Source organism: Nerophis lumbriciformis, linkage group LG03, assembly GCF_033978685.3.
Source record: "Nerophis lumbriciformis linkage group LG03, RoL_Nlum_v2.1, whole genome shotgun sequence".
Lineage (NCBI taxonomy): Eukaryota > Metazoa > Chordata > Actinopteri > Syngnathiformes > Syngnathidae > Nerophis > Nerophis lumbriciformis.
Genome location: NC_084550.2, coordinates 71,575,001 through 71,594,860, shown reverse-complemented (window position 1 = coordinate 71,594,860; position 19,860 = coordinate 71,575,001). Strand labels below are relative to the sequence as shown.

At 39.4% G+C, this 19,860-nt stretch overlaps 1 protein-coding gene across 2 annotated transcripts in view; it reads left to right on the top strand.

Annotated features, from left to right (window-relative positions):
* Positions 1–19,860, top strand: part of b4galt2 (UDP-Gal:betaGlcNAc beta 1,4- galactosyltransferase, polypeptide 2) — a 177,460-nt gene that overhangs the window by 134,706 nt on the left and 22,894 nt on the right. For both annotated transcript variants that reach the window (XM_061942836.2, XM_061942828.2), the window contains exons 5-6: positions 7,844–8,031; positions 11,638–11,760. In XM_061942836.2, the coding sequence (XP_061798820.1) occupies positions 7,844–8,031; positions 11,638–11,760 (311 nt within the window). The remainder of the gene's footprint in view (positions 1–7,843; positions 8,032–11,637; positions 11,761–19,860) is intronic.

The window sequence follows — 19,860 nt, the reverse complement described above, 5'->3', positions numbered from 1 at the left end:
GGACAACCAACGAAGAAGACATGTCCAAACCACACGCCAGTGAACAAAAAATGATACCTAAAATAATTTCGTTTGGGTATAAAAATTACGAGGTGGTCAACACAAAACGGTTTGCAGTATGCAACACATGCGGTTCCAAAATGACTGATGGAGAGGCAACAACTTCCAACTTCGTCCGGCATTTGAAGTTGCACAAAGAAGGGTAAGTTTTGAATGTAAGATAACGTTTATTGGCTAAGTAACGTGACTTTTATTTGCTGTGTAGTTAAATCAGTGAGGCTGTAAACTCACTGCTAACGTTATAACGTTATTGCAAACACGGGAATCTGTTGCAGTTCACTACCTTATTCATACTTTTTGTTCAGTGATTTTTTTTAAGCAGGGTTACGTTAGTCAATATATCACACGTAACGTTAGACGGCGGTCAGCAGCACCGCGTATTTTAGACACCTAAAAAAAGACAAAAATAGTAAAATAAAGGTCAGTTAAAATGTATACTATATTATGAATATGTGTACCGTTATAGCTAGCTTTCTGACATACTGTTGGTTGTTTACCTCAGTGGTCCCCAACCACCGGGCCGCGGCCCGGTACCGGTCCGTGGATCGATTGGTATCGGGCCGCACAAGAAATAATTTTTTTTCTTTTCTTTTTTTAATTAAATCAACATAAAAAACACAAGATACACTTACAAGTAGTGCACCAACCCAAAACAACTCTCTCCCCCTTTTTGTTCTGGGCATTGAACATGAAGACTCTTCCTTCACTGTTCCGAGTGGCCATGAGAGTCTTGGCAGTGCCTGCCTCCAGTGCTCCAGTGGAGCGAGTTTTCAGCCATGGTGGCATCATACTACGACCCCATCGTGCACAAATGACTGACAGACTCTTGGCTAATTTGGTCTTTTGCAAATGCAATGCAGCATAGGGCCCTGACATTTAAAAAGTACAACTTTTTTGTTATGTTCTCGTATATGTCATGTTTTTTCAATGTTAACACTTTTGTACAAATAAGTACATTTGCACTTTATTTTTCAATGTGTTTGTTCTGTAAAGGAATGAGTTAATGTTTAAAATGACTGGTTAATAGTGCTATTATAAAGTGCAATGTCAGCACAATTTTCTTTCCTGCAATTTAAAATGCACTTGTTTTAATAAATAAATACAGCGTTTGAAAAGCATACACAATCTGTGTTAATATATTAGTCTGTGGTTAAAAGGACTTGAAAGGACTCGAAACTCAAAATGCAGGACTTAGGACTTGACTTGAGACTTTCCAGTCTTGACTTTGGACTTGACTTGGGGCTTGCCTGTCTTGACTCGGGACTTGACTCGGACTTGAGGGCAAAGACTTGAGACTTACTTGTGACTTGCAAAACAATGACTTGGTCCCACCTCTGCCTTGAAGAGTATTAGTTCCCTGTAAATCTTAATAACGGCATGTGTTTGAGAGAGTAGTGTACGAGCCAGAGAAGACGTGAGAGAAAGATTTAGAGGGCGAGCTAAGAGGGGGACAGAGATAAGAAGGAAAGGGGTTTTGTTAAGAATTCTCCATGTTTATCTATGTTTTCAGATACTTTATTTTGAAGCATTTCTTGACAGTGTCACTTCCGCTTCCTTCCTGTAGGGGTCACTTCCGCTTCCCTTTTGACGTGTGTTAATGTGTGCTGACTTGTTTCTCTGCTACGTTTAATCGGTGCTCTAGTCTTTGACGATGTGAGTATGTTGATTATTAGATAAGACTCATTGAGTTTATTAATAGACATCACTGTGTTTGTGTAACATTTAGTGGTGTTTTATGAGTATTATTGGTGCTGTGTTGTCAGAATGCTAGGAGCTAACATCTCCCTGTTAAGGATAGCATTGTTGCTGCTAATGTGGCTAGCTCACATGCCATTGTAGAAATGCAATATATTATGTCTCTAGTATTTTACTTTGAGCATACATTTACATACCTGCCAACTACTCCGGTTTTCCCGTAATTCGTACGGTTTTCATCAACCTATTCCAGGTTACGGTTGCAGTGATAAAAAATACGGTTTTTCATTCATTTAAAAAAAAAAAAAGGGTGAAAACTACGCGAATTGCACCTTGTGCAGACAAGATTTTTTGATCGGACACGGAGGAATTAGCGATGTAAAAGACCACGTTGGGACAAAAAAACACAAGTCTAATGCCGTTGCTAGCGATACAAGTGGAAAACTTTCAACGTTTTTCGTCGCCCAAACAGATTCTTTGGATGTGATAAATGCCGAAGTTTTATTTACGGAGGCAATAATTGAGCATGGACTTCCAATCGCACTGGCTGATCACATGGGACAGTTAAATGTTTGTAATGCAACCTTTAAAAATCATTACGCGGTGATCGCGGTCCCAAAAATAAACTTTTCTTGCATGATAATGTCCAGAAAAATTCGCTTTATATTACTATAGAGTCCTTTTAACGAATGAGTTTGATGGTTTATCACAAACCTTAAATGAAAGAAGTCCTTTGTTCTCCTGCACCATGCATGCACTTTGGCCTTGCTTCGTGTTTGGTGCGCAATCCTGTCGGCTGTATTTCACAGCACGACATACTGTTAAAAGTGTTTATACTATTTATGCTTTCAAGTCCAAGTTGAAGAAATCTTGTTAAATGTTGACAGCATAACTACCAAAATACAGAAGTATGTCCTTAATATTTTTGCAGTGCTATTTCTGTTGAAAAGTTCAAATGATTACATTAGAGATGTGATGTGCCACTTTTCAAGTGTCTGATGGCTTAAATTAATTTTCATTAATTTCTCATATTTTGAATTCTTTTGAAAGGGTTACAAAAAAACTACATTTGAATTGTAATTCCATGCTATTGACAGGACTATTAATTTTAATGAAGTTAGCTTACCATGTTTACAGTATGATAATTGTAAATGTGAATTTTAGGCACAGAATATTTTTGACAATTGAACAAGGCAGTAGATTATACAAGCTTGGACAGAAAGTTAATAATGACACCAATTTTTTTTTTAATGGAATTGTTTAGTACTGTTTTACCATTTGTTTACTGTAAAAAGTGTTTATACTTTCAATTAACAAATTGAAGTCTTGTGAAAGGTTGACAGGATAACTGGCATTAACTGTCAAAATAATTTCAAACTATTGAAGTTAGCTTACAGAATAAACATGTCAATCAACCCATATGATTTTTGCTGTAATATTTTTGTTTTGAAAAGTCACTGTGACTGATAGAAAAGTGATGGTTTTAGCAACATTTTAACCTGTCTGAATGCTAATAATCATTTTGCGTCGGGGGGCGAAGCCCTGAACCCTCCACCAGGACTTTGTCCTGGACCTACCGGGGCCTGCGGCCCTTGGACCCTGGCTACTAGGTTTTTCTGATTTCAAAAGTTGGCAGGTATGCATTTATATTGTTGTTTAGTTAAATGATATAAATGTTGATGGGTGTTTGCTTCTGCTTTACAGATACTAACTAAATAAATGAACCTAAACCTACTCAGTGGCCTAGTGGTTAGAGTGTCCGTCCTGAGATCGGTAGGTTGGGAGTTCAAATCCCGGCCGAGTCATACCAAAGACTATAAAAAAAATGGGACCCATTACCTCCCTGCTTGGCACTCAGCATCAAAGGTTGGAATTGGGGGTTAAATCACCAAAATGATTCCCGGGCGCAGCCACCGCTGCTGCCCACTGCTCCCCTCACCTCCCAGGGGGTGATCAAGGGTGATGGGTCAAATGCAGAGAATAATCTCGCCACACCTAGTGTGTGTGTGACAATCATTGGTACTTTAACTTTAACTTTAACTTTAAACCAATGTGCACCATTAAAGTTGGAAGAGTCCAAATGATGACTGTGTGTTCTCTGACCGGAACCCCAACGTGGTCAATATCCGAAAAAAACAGTCGCAGAGTTTAATACTCAACAGGTTTGAAGGCAGATAATTCATCCATTTTCTACTGCTTGTCCCAGTAGTGATTCAAATCTGGCCCTGCTTTCATTTGTGATCCACATGTTTTGTTTGTTCTTATGTCATGGCACAAATTTGTCATGACTTGGTCCTGGGTGTTTGCTTTTCCGGAATGCAACGGAAAGTTGGCTCGGGCGAGACGGGAATGTAAATACATGATTTATTTAATATATCAAAATAAAGTACAAACGAAAAGCTCGCACAGTGGCGGAGAACAAACTATGAAACCAAAAGACTATAGCATTAATAAACAAAACTTACTTGGCATGGACTAAAAGGAGCAGCATGAACGATGGACATGAAATCAAGTGTCAGAAATGTGCAGAGCATAAATGTGGGATGTCACCAGACAGACAAACTGAAAACAATGAACTTAAATACTACAGACATGATTAACGAAAACAGGTGCGTGACTCAAAACGTGAAACAGGTGCGTGACGTGACAGGTGAAAGCTAATGGGTTGCTATGGTGACAAACAAGAGTGCACAATGAGTCCAAACGTGGAACAGGTGAAACTAATGGGTAATCATGGAAACAAGACAAGGGAGTGAAAAGCCAGAAACTAAAGAGTCCAATAACTAAACAAAACATGACTAAAACAAAATATGATTACACAGACATGACAAAATTAGAGCATCATACATCTAATTGGAAATATTGGAAGATTAAGTATTTATTATGATGTGAATTTGCTGTAAGCACGTCAACCAATGAAATGGTTGATCCCGCCCACAATCTAATAGTTGATATTTACGTTCACTTTAATAATAATAATAATAATAACTGGGATTTATATAGCGCTTTTCTAAGTACCCAAAGTCGCTTTACATGTAGAACCCATCAAACATTCACACCTGGTGGTGGTAAGCTACTTTCATAGCCACAGCTGCCCTGGGGTAGACTGACGGAAGCGTGGCTGCAATTTGCGCCAACGGCCCCTCCGACCACCACCTATCATTCATCATTCAATTCACCGGTGTGAGTGGCACCGGGGGCAAAGGGTGAAGTGTCCCGCCCAAGGACACAACGGCAGCGATTTTTGGATGGTAAGAGGCGGGGAGCGAACCTGCAACCCTCAGGTTTCTGGCACGGTTGCTCTACCCACTACGCCATGCCGCCCCTTAATGCCGCATTCTATTTTCACTCGAGAAATGAAGGAGCCAAATGGCCATTAAACCTGATCGTTTGCTAAAAAAAAATTAGTTTTCTATTAGTTTTGACCACTGCGATGAGGTGGCGACTTGTCCAGGGTGTACCGCGCCTTCCGCCCGATTGTAGCTGAGATAGGCTCCAGCGCCCCCCAAGAGCCCGAAGGGAATAAGCCAGGGGTCGGCAACCCGCGGCTCTAGATCTTTAGCGCCGCCCTAGTGGCTCTCTGGAGCTTTTTTTAAAATGTATGAAAAATGGCAAAATATGAGGGGGAAAAAATATTTTTTTGTTTTAATATGGTTTCTGTAGGAGGACAAACATGACACCAGCCTCCATAATTGTTACAAAGCACACTGTTTATATCAAACATGCTTCACTGATTCGAGTATTTGGCGAGCGCCGTTTTGTCCTACTAATTTTGGCGGTCCTTGAACTCACCGTAGTTTGTTTACATGTATAATCTTTCTCCGACTTTCTAGGACGTGTTTTATGCCACTTCTTTTTCTGTCTCATTTTGTCCACCAAACTTTTAACGTTGTGCATGAAAGGTGAGTTTTGTTGATGTTATTGACTTGTGTGGAGTGCTAATCAGACATATTTGGTCAGTGCATGACTGCAAGCTAATCGATGCTAACATGCTATTTAGGCTAGCTATATGTACATATTGCATCATTATGCCTCATTTGTAGCTATATTTGAGCTCATTTAGTTTCCTTTAAGTCCTCATAATTCAATTTATATCTCATGACACACTATCTGTATGTAATATGGCTTTTAATTTTTTGCGGCTCCAGACAGATTTGTTTTTGTATTTTTGGTCCAATATGGCTCTTTCAACATTTTGGGTTGCCGACCCCTGGAATAAGCGGTAGAAAATGGATGGATGGATGGATAGTTTTGACCATTTCATGAATTAACAAAAAATTTACATAAATTGTATTATTGTACAAAAGCAGTGAAGTTGTCACGTTGTCCATCCATCCATTTTCTACCGCTTATTCCCTTTGGGGTCGCGGGGGTTGTCACGTTGTGTAAATGATAAATAAAAAGAGAATACAACAAATCCTTTTCAACTTATATTCAATTGAATAGACTGCAAAGACAAGATATTTCATGTTCACACTGAGAAACTTTCTTCTTTTTTGCAAATATTAGCTCATTTGGAATTTGATGCCTGCAACATGTTTCAAAAAAAGCTGGCACAAGTGGCAAAAAAGAGTGAGAAAGTTGAGGAACGCTCATCAAAGACTTATTTGGAACATCCCACAGGTGAACAGGCTAATTGGGAACAGGTGGGTGCCATGATTGGCTATAAAAGCAGCTTCCATGAAATGCTCAGTCATTCACAAACAAGGACGGGGGCGAGGGTCACCGCTTTGTCAACAAATGCCTGAGCAAATTGTTTAAGAACAACATTTCTCAAGCAGCTATTGCAAGGAATACCATCGAAGGTCTGTAATATAATCAAAAGTTTCAGAGAATCTGGAGAAATCACTGCACGTAAGCGATCCCTCAGGCGGTACTGCATCAAAAAGCGACATCAGTGTGTAAAGGATATCACCACATGGGCTCAGGAACACTTCAGAAACCCACTGTCAGTAACTACAGTTGGTCGCTACATCTGTAAGTGCAAGTTAAAACTCTACTATGCAAAGCCAAAGCCATTTATCAACAACACCCAGAAACGCCGTCGGCTTCGCTGGGCCCGAGCTCATCTAAGATGGACTGATGCAAAGTGGAAAAGTGTTCTGTGGTCTCACGAGTCCACATTTCAAATTTTTTTTGGAAACTGTGGACCAAAGAGGAAAAGAACCATCCACTCTGTTCTAGGGTGAAAGTGTAAAAGGCAGCATGTGTGATGGTATGGGGGTGTATTAGTGCCCAAGACATGGGTAACTTACACATCTGTGAAGGCACCATTAATGCTGAAAGGTACATACAGCTTTTGGAGCAACATATGTTGCCATCCAAGCAACGTTACCATGGACGCCCCTGCTTATTTCAGCAAGACAATGCCAAGTAAAAGAAAATAGTAAAAGAGCGCGGGTATTAGACTGGCCTGGCTGTAGTCCAGACATTGAAAATGTGTGAAGGCTAAAATAGCAGAAGGAACAACTTAAGCTGTACATCAAGCAAGAATGGGAAAGAATTCCACTTCAAAAATGTGTCTCCTCAGTTCCCAAACCTTTACTGAGTGTTGTTAAAAGGAAAGGCCATGTAACACACTGGTAAAAATGCCTTTTTTGAGATGTGTTGCTGCCATTAAATTCTAAGTTCATGATTATTTGCAAAAAATAACAAAGTAGACCATTTCAAACGTTAAATATCTTATCTTTGCAGTCTATTCAATTGAATATAAGTTGAAAAGGATTTGTTGTATTCTCTTTTTATTTACCATTTACACAACCTGACAACTTCACTGCTTTTGGGCGTTGTATTTTATTGCAGTGGTGTAGGCTGTTTTTCATGAAATATAATATCAATATGTACAACTAAATAATGTATTATATTATGTTATTATTTATATATGAACTCATATTTGTATTATATGTCAGTGCTTACCACATCTGGACCTACACAGGTTTGATGGTGTTTCATAAGCCAAACAAAAATTAAAAATATCAACTGCACATTTTTGGGAAAGGTTGGGACTCCTCGTGCTGATGATAATAACAATATTTGGAATAGGAAAGCAGAAATGATTGCAAGGGTTGATGTTTTTGTGTTTCATTAGTTGGGCGAGGACACGTTCAACCGCGCCAAGCTGTTAAATGTTGGCTACACGGAGGCCTTGAAGGACGGAGACTATAACTGCTTCATCTTCAGCGACGTGGATTTGATCCCCATGGACGACCGGAACCTTTACCACTGCTACGAGCAGCCCAGACACTTCGCCATCGCCATGGACAAGTTTGGCTTCAGGTGAGGCCCTAAAGAATATGCTTTGTGTTACCTTCTTTATTAAATTAGGATTCCTTTCATTGTAAAATGTTACTTTTTGTGGTTGTTGTTCATATTTAGCATAGTTGACTATTACTGTGTCATCATTGTTTATTATTGTTTATTGTTTTTTGTTTTTTATTTTTTTTATTTTATTTTATTTTATTTATTTTATATTTATTTATTTTTTATTTTATTTTTTATTTTTGTTTATTGTTTTTTTTATTATTGTTTATTGTTTATTGAAGTGAATGCTGTGTCTCGTGAGAGCTGCTCACTACCAAATATTTACACGTCATTGCACTGAGCTTTTAAAGACATTACAAGAGATGCAGCTGTTGAAATAACAGCAATGGTAAACTAATTCTTCAGTATTTTATTTTTTTGTAGAAAATACCAACATTTTCTGAATGCAATAAATAAATTTACTTTCGTTTTTCAAGATTGCGTTATGATTTAGTTTATATTTACCGTATTTTTCGGACTATAAGTGGCAGTTTTTTTCACAGTTTGGCCGGGGGTGCGACTTATACTCAGGAGCGACTTATGTGTGAAATGATGAAAACATTAGCGTAAAATATCAAATAATATTATTGATCTCATTCACGTAAGAGACTAGACGTATAAGATTTCATGGGATTTAGCGATTAGGAGTGACAGATTGTATAGCATGTTCTATATGTTATAGTTATTTGAATGACTCTTACCATAATATGTTACGTTAACATACCAGTTGGTTATTTATGCCTCATATAACGTACACTTATTCAGCCTGTTGTTCACTATTCTTTATTTATTTTAAATTGCCTTTCAAATGTCTATTCTTGGTGTTGGCTTTTGTCAAATACATTTCCCCCAAAAATGCGACTTATACTCCAGTGCGACTTATACATGTTTTTTTCCTTCTTTATTATGCATTTTCGGCCGGTGCGTCTTATACTCCAGAGCGACTTATACTCCGAAAAATACGGTACCTTGGGACAGGGACAATATTTAAGCCTTTGCACTCTCAGGAATCACAAACACTTTTGTGGCAATTTGCGTTATTTTCCACTTTGCACAACATAATAACATTTAAGTGGAAAAGTAGTATGGATGTTTTATTTGTCTTACTTGTTGTCACGACTTGGACTATGGCTTGGTTTGTTCTCCCGAGGTGCAAGTGAATTGGACCAGATGTGGCGTGAAGGTAAATACATGATTTATTTAAAAACTATAACTCCAAAAAAAGGATCAAACAAAAGGCGAGCACAGGGGCGGAGGTACAAAACTAGACTATAAACACAGAACTTGCACATTGGCAGAAACTATGAACAATTAAACAAAACTTGCAATATGGCATGAATAAAGAAAACTTACTTGGATGAAAAAAACGGCATGAAAAAGCGCAGCAAGGGTCATAAGGGTGTGTGGAGAGTATAAATGCGGTATGTCGTCAGAACGACAAACTGAAAACAATGAAATTAAATACTATAGACATGATTAACGAAAACAGGTGCGTGACTCAAAACGTGAAACAGGTGCGTGACGTGACAGGTGAAAACTAATGGGTTGCTATAGTGACAAACAAGAGTGCACAATGAGTCCAAACGTGGAACAGGTGAAACTAATGGGTATCCATGGAAACAAGACAAGGGAGTGAAAAGCCAGAAACTAAAGAGTCCAATAACTAAACAAAACAAAACATGTGCAAAACAAAACATGATTACACAGACATGACACTTGTTCGTGATTCATATTGCTTTGTGGAGGCCAACTTAGTCTTATGTCACAACTGACTGCTGATTGGTCAGCTGCTGCGTGCTGTCAATCATGTGCAAAGTGAACCAGTTATTATCTGTCCATCTTATTTGCACAAAATAAAATAACTTACCGTATTTTCCGGACTATAAAGCGCACTTAAAATCCTTTTTTTTTTCTCAAAACTCGACAGTGCGCCTTATAATTACGGAAAAATTCTGGTTTTGCTTACCGACCTCGAAGCAAATTTATTTGGTACATGGTGTAATGATAAGTGTGACCAGTAGGTGGCAGTCAAACATATGAGATACGTGTAGACTGCAATATGACTCAAGTAAACAACAGCAACATTTTACATGTTGCATTGAAAATATAGAACATTACACACGGCGCTCAAAAATCTATCAAAATGTTTTAGTAGGACTTTGGTAAGCTATGAAGCCACACCGCTTGATGGATTGTACTGTGCTTCAACATAGGAGTATTATTATGGTGTGTGTATAAGGTAAGACATATTATCTGCTGTTTTGTTTTCTTACCTTCTGGTACCTGCTGATCTGTATTTGGGATCTGCATAAATCGTGAAAAATTGCGTGGGTCTGCCACCGTAGTCGATACGTTTTTTCTTTTTCTCTATCTTCTTGTTATGTGACATTCATCCTCCACTGTTGCCATTTCTAATATAAAGTAGTGTAAAGTTCTTACTTATATCTGTCAGTAAACTCACCACGGAAGCACTAAAACATACCGGTGTAGTGACTTTACATTATTCACCCAAGGAACTTTAGTTATTAGAGAGTTCCGGTCACGGGACACATTCCGGGTGTTGTTGTTGCACTAGTGAGCCACGGATGAGGAGATGCTGCTCCGTTATTGATTGAAGTAAAGTGTGAATGTCATTAAAACAGTTAGTGCCATCTTTTCACACTTCTTCTACCCCCGTCCTTGCACGCTACACCGCTACAACAAAGATGATGCTGTCCAAGTGGAGGCACGTAAATAAGAGCGCCCACAAAACGGCGCATCCTGAAGAGACTGTCAGAAAGTGAGTTGAAGATGATGTGTAAAACATCATCTATGCAACATTTTGAGCAAAGAACCAGCATTACATGTTATGTAGACCACAAGAAAGTCTTTTACATTTAGAAAATAATCATAATAATATGACTCCTTTAATGCACCTTATAATCCGGTGCACCTTATGTATGAAAAAAATGGCACATTGTAACTTTGGCCCTTGGAGCCAAAAAGTGTAGGCATTCCTGGTATAAAGGGACATTGTTCAGCCTCAATGGCCGATTTCCGCCTGGCGTGAGTGTTTGACTTGCCGCCATTCGAACATTTTTAATTTTAAAGGGGTCCTATTATTATGATTTTTTTTTTTCTACATTTAAAAGACTTCCTTGTGGTCTACATAACATGCCATGCTGGTTCTTTGCTCAGAATGTTGCTAAGATGATGTTTTACAGACCTACAATGGCAGACTCCCGCAAAGCTCTTTGGGTAAATCTTGACCATATATGGAGATATCCGCTGAGGTCACCAATGGGAAAAGGTCATAAATTGTGAATATTCCAAACAGTTTGTTTGGAGGAAGTATGAAGGAAGGCACGATTGTTTCATACATATCTCCACCATGCCTCCATGGTATGATTTAGTATTTCTGGGACTTATGCGGAATCCAAATAAGCAAAAATCCGGTACCAATAGGTAAGAAGAGTTGGTTTTGCATAATAATTCCCTTTTCAACATCACAGGGGACAATAACTGCTTTTTGAAGAAGTGCAGGGGACATGTGGCCCCCACAAATGACTAATAGTGTTGTTTTCATGGTGTCTTCTATTGCAGGCTGCCATATGCCAGCTACTTTGGGGGAGTGTCGGGCCTCAGTAGGAAACAGTTTCTGAAGATCAATGGCTTCCCCAATGAGTACTGGGGCTGGGGAGGGGAGGATGATGACATCTACAACAGGTAAGCCAGCCTGATTACAACCTTTCTTTTCATTTTTGTTTCAAGTTGACTGATGAAAGTAGAAGACGGTTCACCACTTCAAGGGTCTTTAGTGGAATTGATCGGATTATATGTGCTAATATATTCCTTGTCTGAATAAAATACATATTTGGTCAACTCATGCAAGTAGTGTTCAAAAAAGAGAACATTATGGACATGATTTACTAAGATCCAAGTACTATGGGCTAAACAGCGTGTGCAATGATAAACTGGCATGTACTGTATTTTCCGGACCATAGGACGCACCGGATTATAAGGTGCACTGCCGATGAATGCTCTATTTCGATCTTTTTTCATATATAAGGCGCACCGGATTATAAGGTGCATTAATTTTTCTAAATGTAAAAGACTTCCTTGTGGTCTACATAACATGTAATGCTGGTTCTTTTCTCAAAATGTTGCATAGATGATGTTTTACACATCATCTTCAACTCACTTTCTGACAGTCTCTTCAGGATGCACCGTTTTGTGGGCGCTCTTATTTACGTGCCTCCACTTGGACAGCATCATCTTTGTTGTAGCGGTGTAGCGTGCAAGGACGGGAGTGGAAGAAGTGTCAAAAGATGGAGCTAACTGTTTTAATGACATTCACACTTTACTTCAATCAATAACGGAGCGGCATCTCCTCATCCGTGGCTCACTAGTGCAACAACAACACCCGGAATGTGTCCCGTGACCGGAACTCTCTAATAAGTAAAGTTCCTTGGGTGAATAATGTAAACTCACTACACCGGTATGTTTTAGTGCTTTCATGGTGAGTTTACTGACAGATATCAGTAAGAACTTTACACTACTTTATATTAGAAATGGCAACAGTGGAGGATGAATGTCGCATAACAAGAAGATAGAGAAAAAGAAGAAGCGTCAGCAGGTACCAGAAGATAAGAAAAGTTGCTTTTGCATAATATTGTGAAACAAAACAGCAGATAATATGTCTTACCTTATACACACAGCATAATAATACTCCTATGTTGAAGCACAGTACAATCCATCAAGAGGTGTGGCTTCATAGCTTACCAAAATCCAACTAAAACATTTTGAGCGCCGTGTGTATTGTTCTATATTTTCAATGCAACATATAAAATGTTGGTGTTGTTTACTTGAGTCATATTGCCATCATAGTGCAGTCTACATGTATCTCTTATGTTTGACTGCCATCTACTGGTCACACTTATCATTACACCATGTACCAAATAAAATTGATTTGAGATCGGTAAGCAACACCAGAATTTTTCCGTATATTAGGCGCACCGGGTTTGCGCATTGTCAAGTTTTGAGGGAAAAACATTATTTTAAGTGCGCCTTCTAGTCCAGAAAATACGGTACTATTAGTGGACGTGTTGCGTGTGATCTACTAAGACTGTGTGTACAATTGAAAAGCAACCCACTTTTTAGAGAGCTGTAGTTGCGTTCAAGGGAGCGGCTGACACTAACTGCGAGTGGGCAGAGCATTTCCATCCATCCATCCATCTTCTTCCGCTTATCCGAGGTCGGGTCGCGGGGGCAGCAACCTAAGCAGGGAAGCCCAGACTTCCCTCTCCCCAGCCACTTCGTCCAGCTCTTCCTGTGGAACCCCGAGGCGTTCCCAGGCCAGCCGGGAGACATAGTCTTCCCAACGTGTCCTGGGTCTTCCCCGCGGCCTCCTACCGGTCGGACGTGCCCTAAACACCTCCCTAGGGAGGCGTTCGGGTGGCATCCTGACCAGATGCCCGAACCACCTCATCTGGCTCCTCTCCATGTGGAGGAGCAGCGGCTTTACTTTGAGCTCCTCCCGGATGGCAGAGCTTCTCACCCTATCTCTAAGGGAGAGCCCCGCCACCCAGCGGAGGAAACTCATTTCGGCCGCTTGTACCCGTGATCTTGTCCTTTCGGTCATAACCCAAAGCTCATGACCATAGGTGAGGATGGGAACGTAGATCGACCGGTAAATTGAGAGCTTTGCCTTCCGGCTCAGCTCCTTCTTCACCACAACGGATCGATACAGCGTCCGCATTACTGAAGACGCCGCACCGATCCGCCTGTCGATCTCACGATCCACTCTTCCCTCACTCGTGAACAAGACTCCGAGGTACTTGAACTCCTCCACTTGGGGCAAGATCTCCTCCCCAACCCGGAGATGGCACTCCACCCTTTTCCGGGCGAGAACCATGGACTCGGACTTGGAGGTGCTGATTCTCATCCCAGTCGCTTCACACTCGGCTGCGAACCGATCCAGTGAGAGCTGAAGATCCTGGCCAGATGAAGCCATCAGGACCACATCATCTACAAAAAGCAGAGACCTAATCCTGCAGCCACCAAACCGGATCCCCTCAACGCCTTGACTGCGCATAGAAATTCTGTCCATAAAAGTTATGAACAGAATGGGTGACAAAGGGCAGCCTTGGCGGAGTCCAACCCTCACTGGAAACGTGTCCGACTTACTGCCGGCAATGCGGACCAAGCTCTGACACTGATTATACAGGGAGCGGACCGCCACAATCAGACAGTCCGATACCCCATACTCTCTGAGCACTCCCCACAGGACTTCCCGAGGGACACGGTCGAATGCCTTCTCCAAGTCCACAAAGCACATGTAGACTGGTTGGGCAAACTCCCATGCACCCTCAAGGACCCTGCCGAGAGTATAGAGCTGGTCCACAGTTCCACGACCAGGACGAAAACCACACTGTTCCTCCTGAATCCGAGGTTCGACTATCCGGCGTAGCCTCCTCTCCAGTACACCTGAATAGACCTTACCGGGAAGGCTGAGCATTTATTTATTTATTTATTTATTTATTTATTTATTTATTTATTCGTACTATATACACAGTACAAAAGGTAACGTTGCAAAGAAAAAACAACATAGAGACAAGAAATGAGTAATTAGAAATACGTAATAAGAAATAGGTGCAGGTGAGAAAAGAAACCCAAAAAGGCTTATGCAAGTGTGACAGACTCCCGCTGTCGTCCGGGTTCCATGGACCACCAAGCACAGACATCACTTCGAGCATAGTTTAACTTTGTTTATTTTTTTCAAATAATACTCAGTCTCAGGTCGGGTCGCTTTTTAGCTCCTTCCTCTTCCACTGAGAGGGGATTACTTAATTGTGCCCAGCCGGGCGATTCCCGCACCTGAGGTTCGCGGCATCAAAACCGGCGCGCCCTGCCTCGCTGTCGATCTGCCGGCCCCGCCTCCCCACAGCAAGGTTCTCACCTAAAGCAGTAAATTAACAAACACAATTAAATAATAACAATAGAAATAGAATAGAAAAAATAAGATAAGCTGTCTACATTGTGTGGATTGAGTCTAGGCATGTGTGTGGGTGTATGTATGTGTGTGTGTGTGTGTGTGTGTGGTGTGTGAGGAAGTATACATTATAAGGTAGGAACAGATGAACACAGAACAGCATGAGTGTGTATGTGAATGGAAAAGCAAGTTACCATTTGTGAATATGTGCAAGTATTTACATTTCATGGTAATATTGTGCTTTTAAGGGGGGGAAGTTGTTTCAGTGTCAGCAAGTTGTCATTTGTGGAAACAACTTGTCACAGCTGACAGTTGTGTTTTATCCATGTCAACATACTTGCCAACCTTGAGACCTCTGATTTCGGGAGGTGGGGGGTGGGGGGCGTGGTCGGGGTGGGGCGGGGCGTGGTTAAGAGGGGAGGAGTATATCGACAGCTAGAATTCACCAAGTCAAGTATTTCATATATATATATATATATATATATATATATATATATATATATATATATATATATATATATAATTCAAGTCACAAGTCGCTCCCAAGCTCTTTACGACACTTAAAGCCGAGTAGAAAAACCACCAGAGACAGAATAGGTATTCTGTAATATATTTGCAAAGCTTTGCATATATACATTGAGACCAGTCCAGCATAGAACATTCTATCGCGCCGCCAAGATGGTCTGCCCACCCCCCGAAAAACCCCCTCCCCTCTTAAGTCCCTGGCAGTCATGTCTCTCTAGCCAAAACAAATGCCCATTATCTCTCTTTCTAACATTCCTCATTCAAGGTTAAGCACACAGTTTTGCAGACAAGACAAAAGACCACAATTGGAAGAAAAACACTAGCTGTTTTGTAATATGATTATGAAATAAAAAGAAGTAACACTTAAATTCGGATATATGTAAATATCTGCCTCCGACAATATGTATATATATATATATATATATATATATATATATATATATATATATATATATATATATATATATATATATATATATATATACATCCTGAAAATATGCAAACAAAACTGTGTTTAGATCATTGATACTTCAAACTTGCATAAGTAAATCTTAGTGAATATAACATAACTTGGCTTCTGAGAGCTTCAAAATGTAATGAATAAAATGCTAAAGTTGTTGATAAACAAGCAATTATTTTAATAATTAAATATGGTCATTTTAAATGAATTATTATGATAATTTAAAATTAATTATTTCAAATATGTTTATTTTTATGTATATTCTATGGCTGGATGCAATAAGGAGTCAGAAAAAATACAAATAAAAATACAATAAATGTTGATGTTTTTAGCAAAATATAGTAAACATTTATTTAGTTTTGTTTTTTTAAATTAATAAATATATTTATTTTTAGGTAAGATAAACATAATAATACAATTTATCTCTAGTCTGGATGATTTAGTTCTTGTCACCCTGTTGTCCTCCCGTCTGAAAAAAGGCTGTCCTCACTCAGGTCCGCATGGAGCTGGAGGGGGCGTGGCCTCCAGCTCCGGCTGAAAATCGGGAGATTTTCGGGAGAATATTTGTCCCGGGAGGTTTTCGGGAGAGGCGCTGAATTTCGGGAGTCTCCCGGAATATTCGGGAGGGTTGGCAAGTATGCATGTCAAAGTGACACAAAACAAAAGAAAGCAGGATGTGCTGGAAGTGTCCTTGTCGTGTTCTGCAGAGTAAACCATGTGGTCTGCATTGCGTGACATAAAAACATCATAAATATAAGACCAGGCTGCATGTGTGTGAAGGTTACATTTCACATTATAAGCTCACACTCTGCACTCTCTTTAAAAGCCTTCCAATGAGTGCTCAGAAGGACGCCCTTCAAAGCTCATTTTGGACGAGAACCTTCTTCTGTAAAATCTTGTTCTGGATTTATTTTTTTCAAATGTGTCGGTCATATCTTCACTACGTTTTTATCAACCATCAACATTGGCTGACTGAGAATATGAGTTTGTGTTATTATTTTGCTGAGCAGCCTTTTGTATTGTGCAGGTGTACCTAATGAAGTGTCCCCCAACCCTGCAGGATATTGTTAGGGATTATTATTATTATTATTATTAAATACAAGCAAGGTGTTTTTATTGGATTTCAAGGCCACAAAGTCCTCCAGCTGAATGCATTAACTGTCCGGCTTTGTAAGTTACAGGTCAGAGCGCCCATGAAATCTTGTTACTTGTTTATTTGATTAGTTCTTGGGTATTAATACGTACACTTTATCATTAAGTCGTTTCTCAAACCAAAACGGAAAAAACAAGCAGAATAACAACTCGTTTTTTTTAATATTCGTTTCATGAGCCAAAACATAACAAAATGTTTTTTCCGATTTCCTATTTTGTGCACAATTATAAAATAAACAACGTTTATGAAGAAGTTTACCCAGAAGTAGTTAAATGTGGACTTGGGCTTGCAGCTTGAACAAGTAGATAAAAATAAGATGACTGAGGTTCCAAATCAGTTCTTCTCAATTAGGGGGGGGGCACAGTGCGATGCCAGGGGAGGGGGCACATGTGACACGGGAACATGCTTTATCAGTATCATGCAGTATCATACAGTATCATGCTTCAAATCCCGCTTTAAAAAGCTGTGCACAACAAACATTGTGTAGAAATATGGGAAATAACTACAAATGTGTGCTTCATTCACTAACTGTGTTACAAAAGAGATCAATTAGAATAATACATCATGTTAAAGTTAAAGTAGCAATGATTGTCACACACACAAGTTGGATGCAGATAACATACAAACCCTTTATTTATTGAATCAAAAATATTGAAATTCAACAATTTGGTGTATTTGCAAACATCTAAAATGACGTACAAAGCAAACTATAACCTGCTAGCCATTTGTATGCACGTACAACACTTAGAACCTTTAGCATATCAGTATGTGGAATTAAATGATGGAATGGATTAAGCAAAGAAATGAAAGAAAGCAGCAAAATGATTCACTTTAAGAGACTATTCAAACTACAAGTGTTCACTAAGTACACACAACAACAATTATCATCATCTTCAACCCTTTTTTTTGTTTAGTTGTTGTTTTTACTTGAAGTTTTTGTTTTTTGTTGAGACAAATATAATTGATGTATTTAATATTTGTTTACTTACCATGGTATATTATTTGGTTATTATTTATTTGTTCACTGTTCTGTTACAGAGAACAAGGAAATGGGATGAAATTGCTATGGAATGAAAAGTGGTAGGATTAATAAATAAGCTCTGCTTCTTCCTACTCCTTTTCAGACGTGCTGTAATGAAACAAGTGGAAATGTGTGATGCCTTACATTGTATCGTATGCATGTTCCACTGAAACTGAAACTGAAACTGAACTATGCTGCCCATCAGAACAACCACAATACTGGAAAGAGAAGATGCAACTTGAAATATTTAGCACGTGCACTGTCATTTATCAATACTGAACTGTTCTGCGGACGCTTTTTTGCGTCTTTTATTTTGACATCCAACCTAGAAAGTTGCGTTGAAATGGCTGTGAGAAAGGAGTCCATCGCGATGCAGCTCCGTCCTACAATTTATCCTGTATGGACTGTCAAAAAGTGTGTGTGTGTGTGTGTGTGTGTGTGTGTGTGTGTGTGTGTGTGTGTGTGTGTGTGTGTGTGTGTGTGTGTGTTACGGACAGCAAAGCCCTGTCTGTCTGTTATTTCACTTGACCTTTTTCTGTGTTGATTGAGCTGTGTTGAAGCAGCAAAAAAGGACATTATGTTAAATGAAGAGTTTCTGTCTCTGATAGTTGATATAATAATGTAAGTGCATCATTAAGCCTACATGAACTTCATGGTGTTCAGGGATGAATAGTCTCTCCTATTGCTATTGTACCATTTTTTCAGCTATAGTTACATTAATCATTAGTAATGCAGCAGCCTAGTTTTGAATGGCAGGGTTCCTGCTATCACATGTTGATACAAATATAACATTTATATAATAAAAATCAGCTACAGGCTTCCCAAATGCTGTAATAAAATAAGCATTATGAGTTGACTTGAAACTGTTTAATGTTGCACTTTTTATATGTAGAAGAAAAGTTTTGTCATTTTATTTAATCTGAGCAACAACTTGAGGCAGTTTAATGTTGATTAACGTGGGCAGAATTATTATAGTGTTCCCAATGTTAAAAGAATAAAGCCATTGTTTACAATTTGGTAAATAAATAACCCAAAAATTAATATTTTGTTGTTTTCTTACTTTACCGAAAATGAACTGAACCGTGACCTCTAAACCGAGGTACGTACCGAACCCAAATTTTTGTGTACTGTTACACCCCTACATGTCGTCTATTCAGCAAATTCATTTTCTAATGTTGGCTGCTGAATGACTTAAGGGGCTTATTAAAACTCATTCAATTGATGCGTTTTGGTGTCTGCTGGTGTTTTTCTTTTTAATGTTGTTTGGGTTTTTTTCACCTTGATTAATATAGTAAATGTATTATTTGAAAAAAACTTCTTGCAATATGCATTTTCTTGTGTTTGGATCATTCCTGACACATGAATGTGCTGTGGCGTTGCGGTGGTTCACCGCCTCCCAGTGGAGCGCACCGTCAGCTGGCTAAAAATAGTTCCTGTCGTCTAGGCTGCGATTCTATATTGAAGAAAAGGTGTTACGGGTTCTAGATTTGTGCAACATTGCAAAACCTCACAGGGGGAGCATGATAACATTCATGTGGAGGGAAATTATTGTTTGCACGCATACATAGTGTGTGTGTGTGTGTGTGTGTGTGTGTGTGTGTGTGTGTGTGTGTGTGTGTGTGTGTGTGTGTGTGTGTGTGTGTGTGTGTCCGTCCAGACTGCTTTAATGGTCCTAC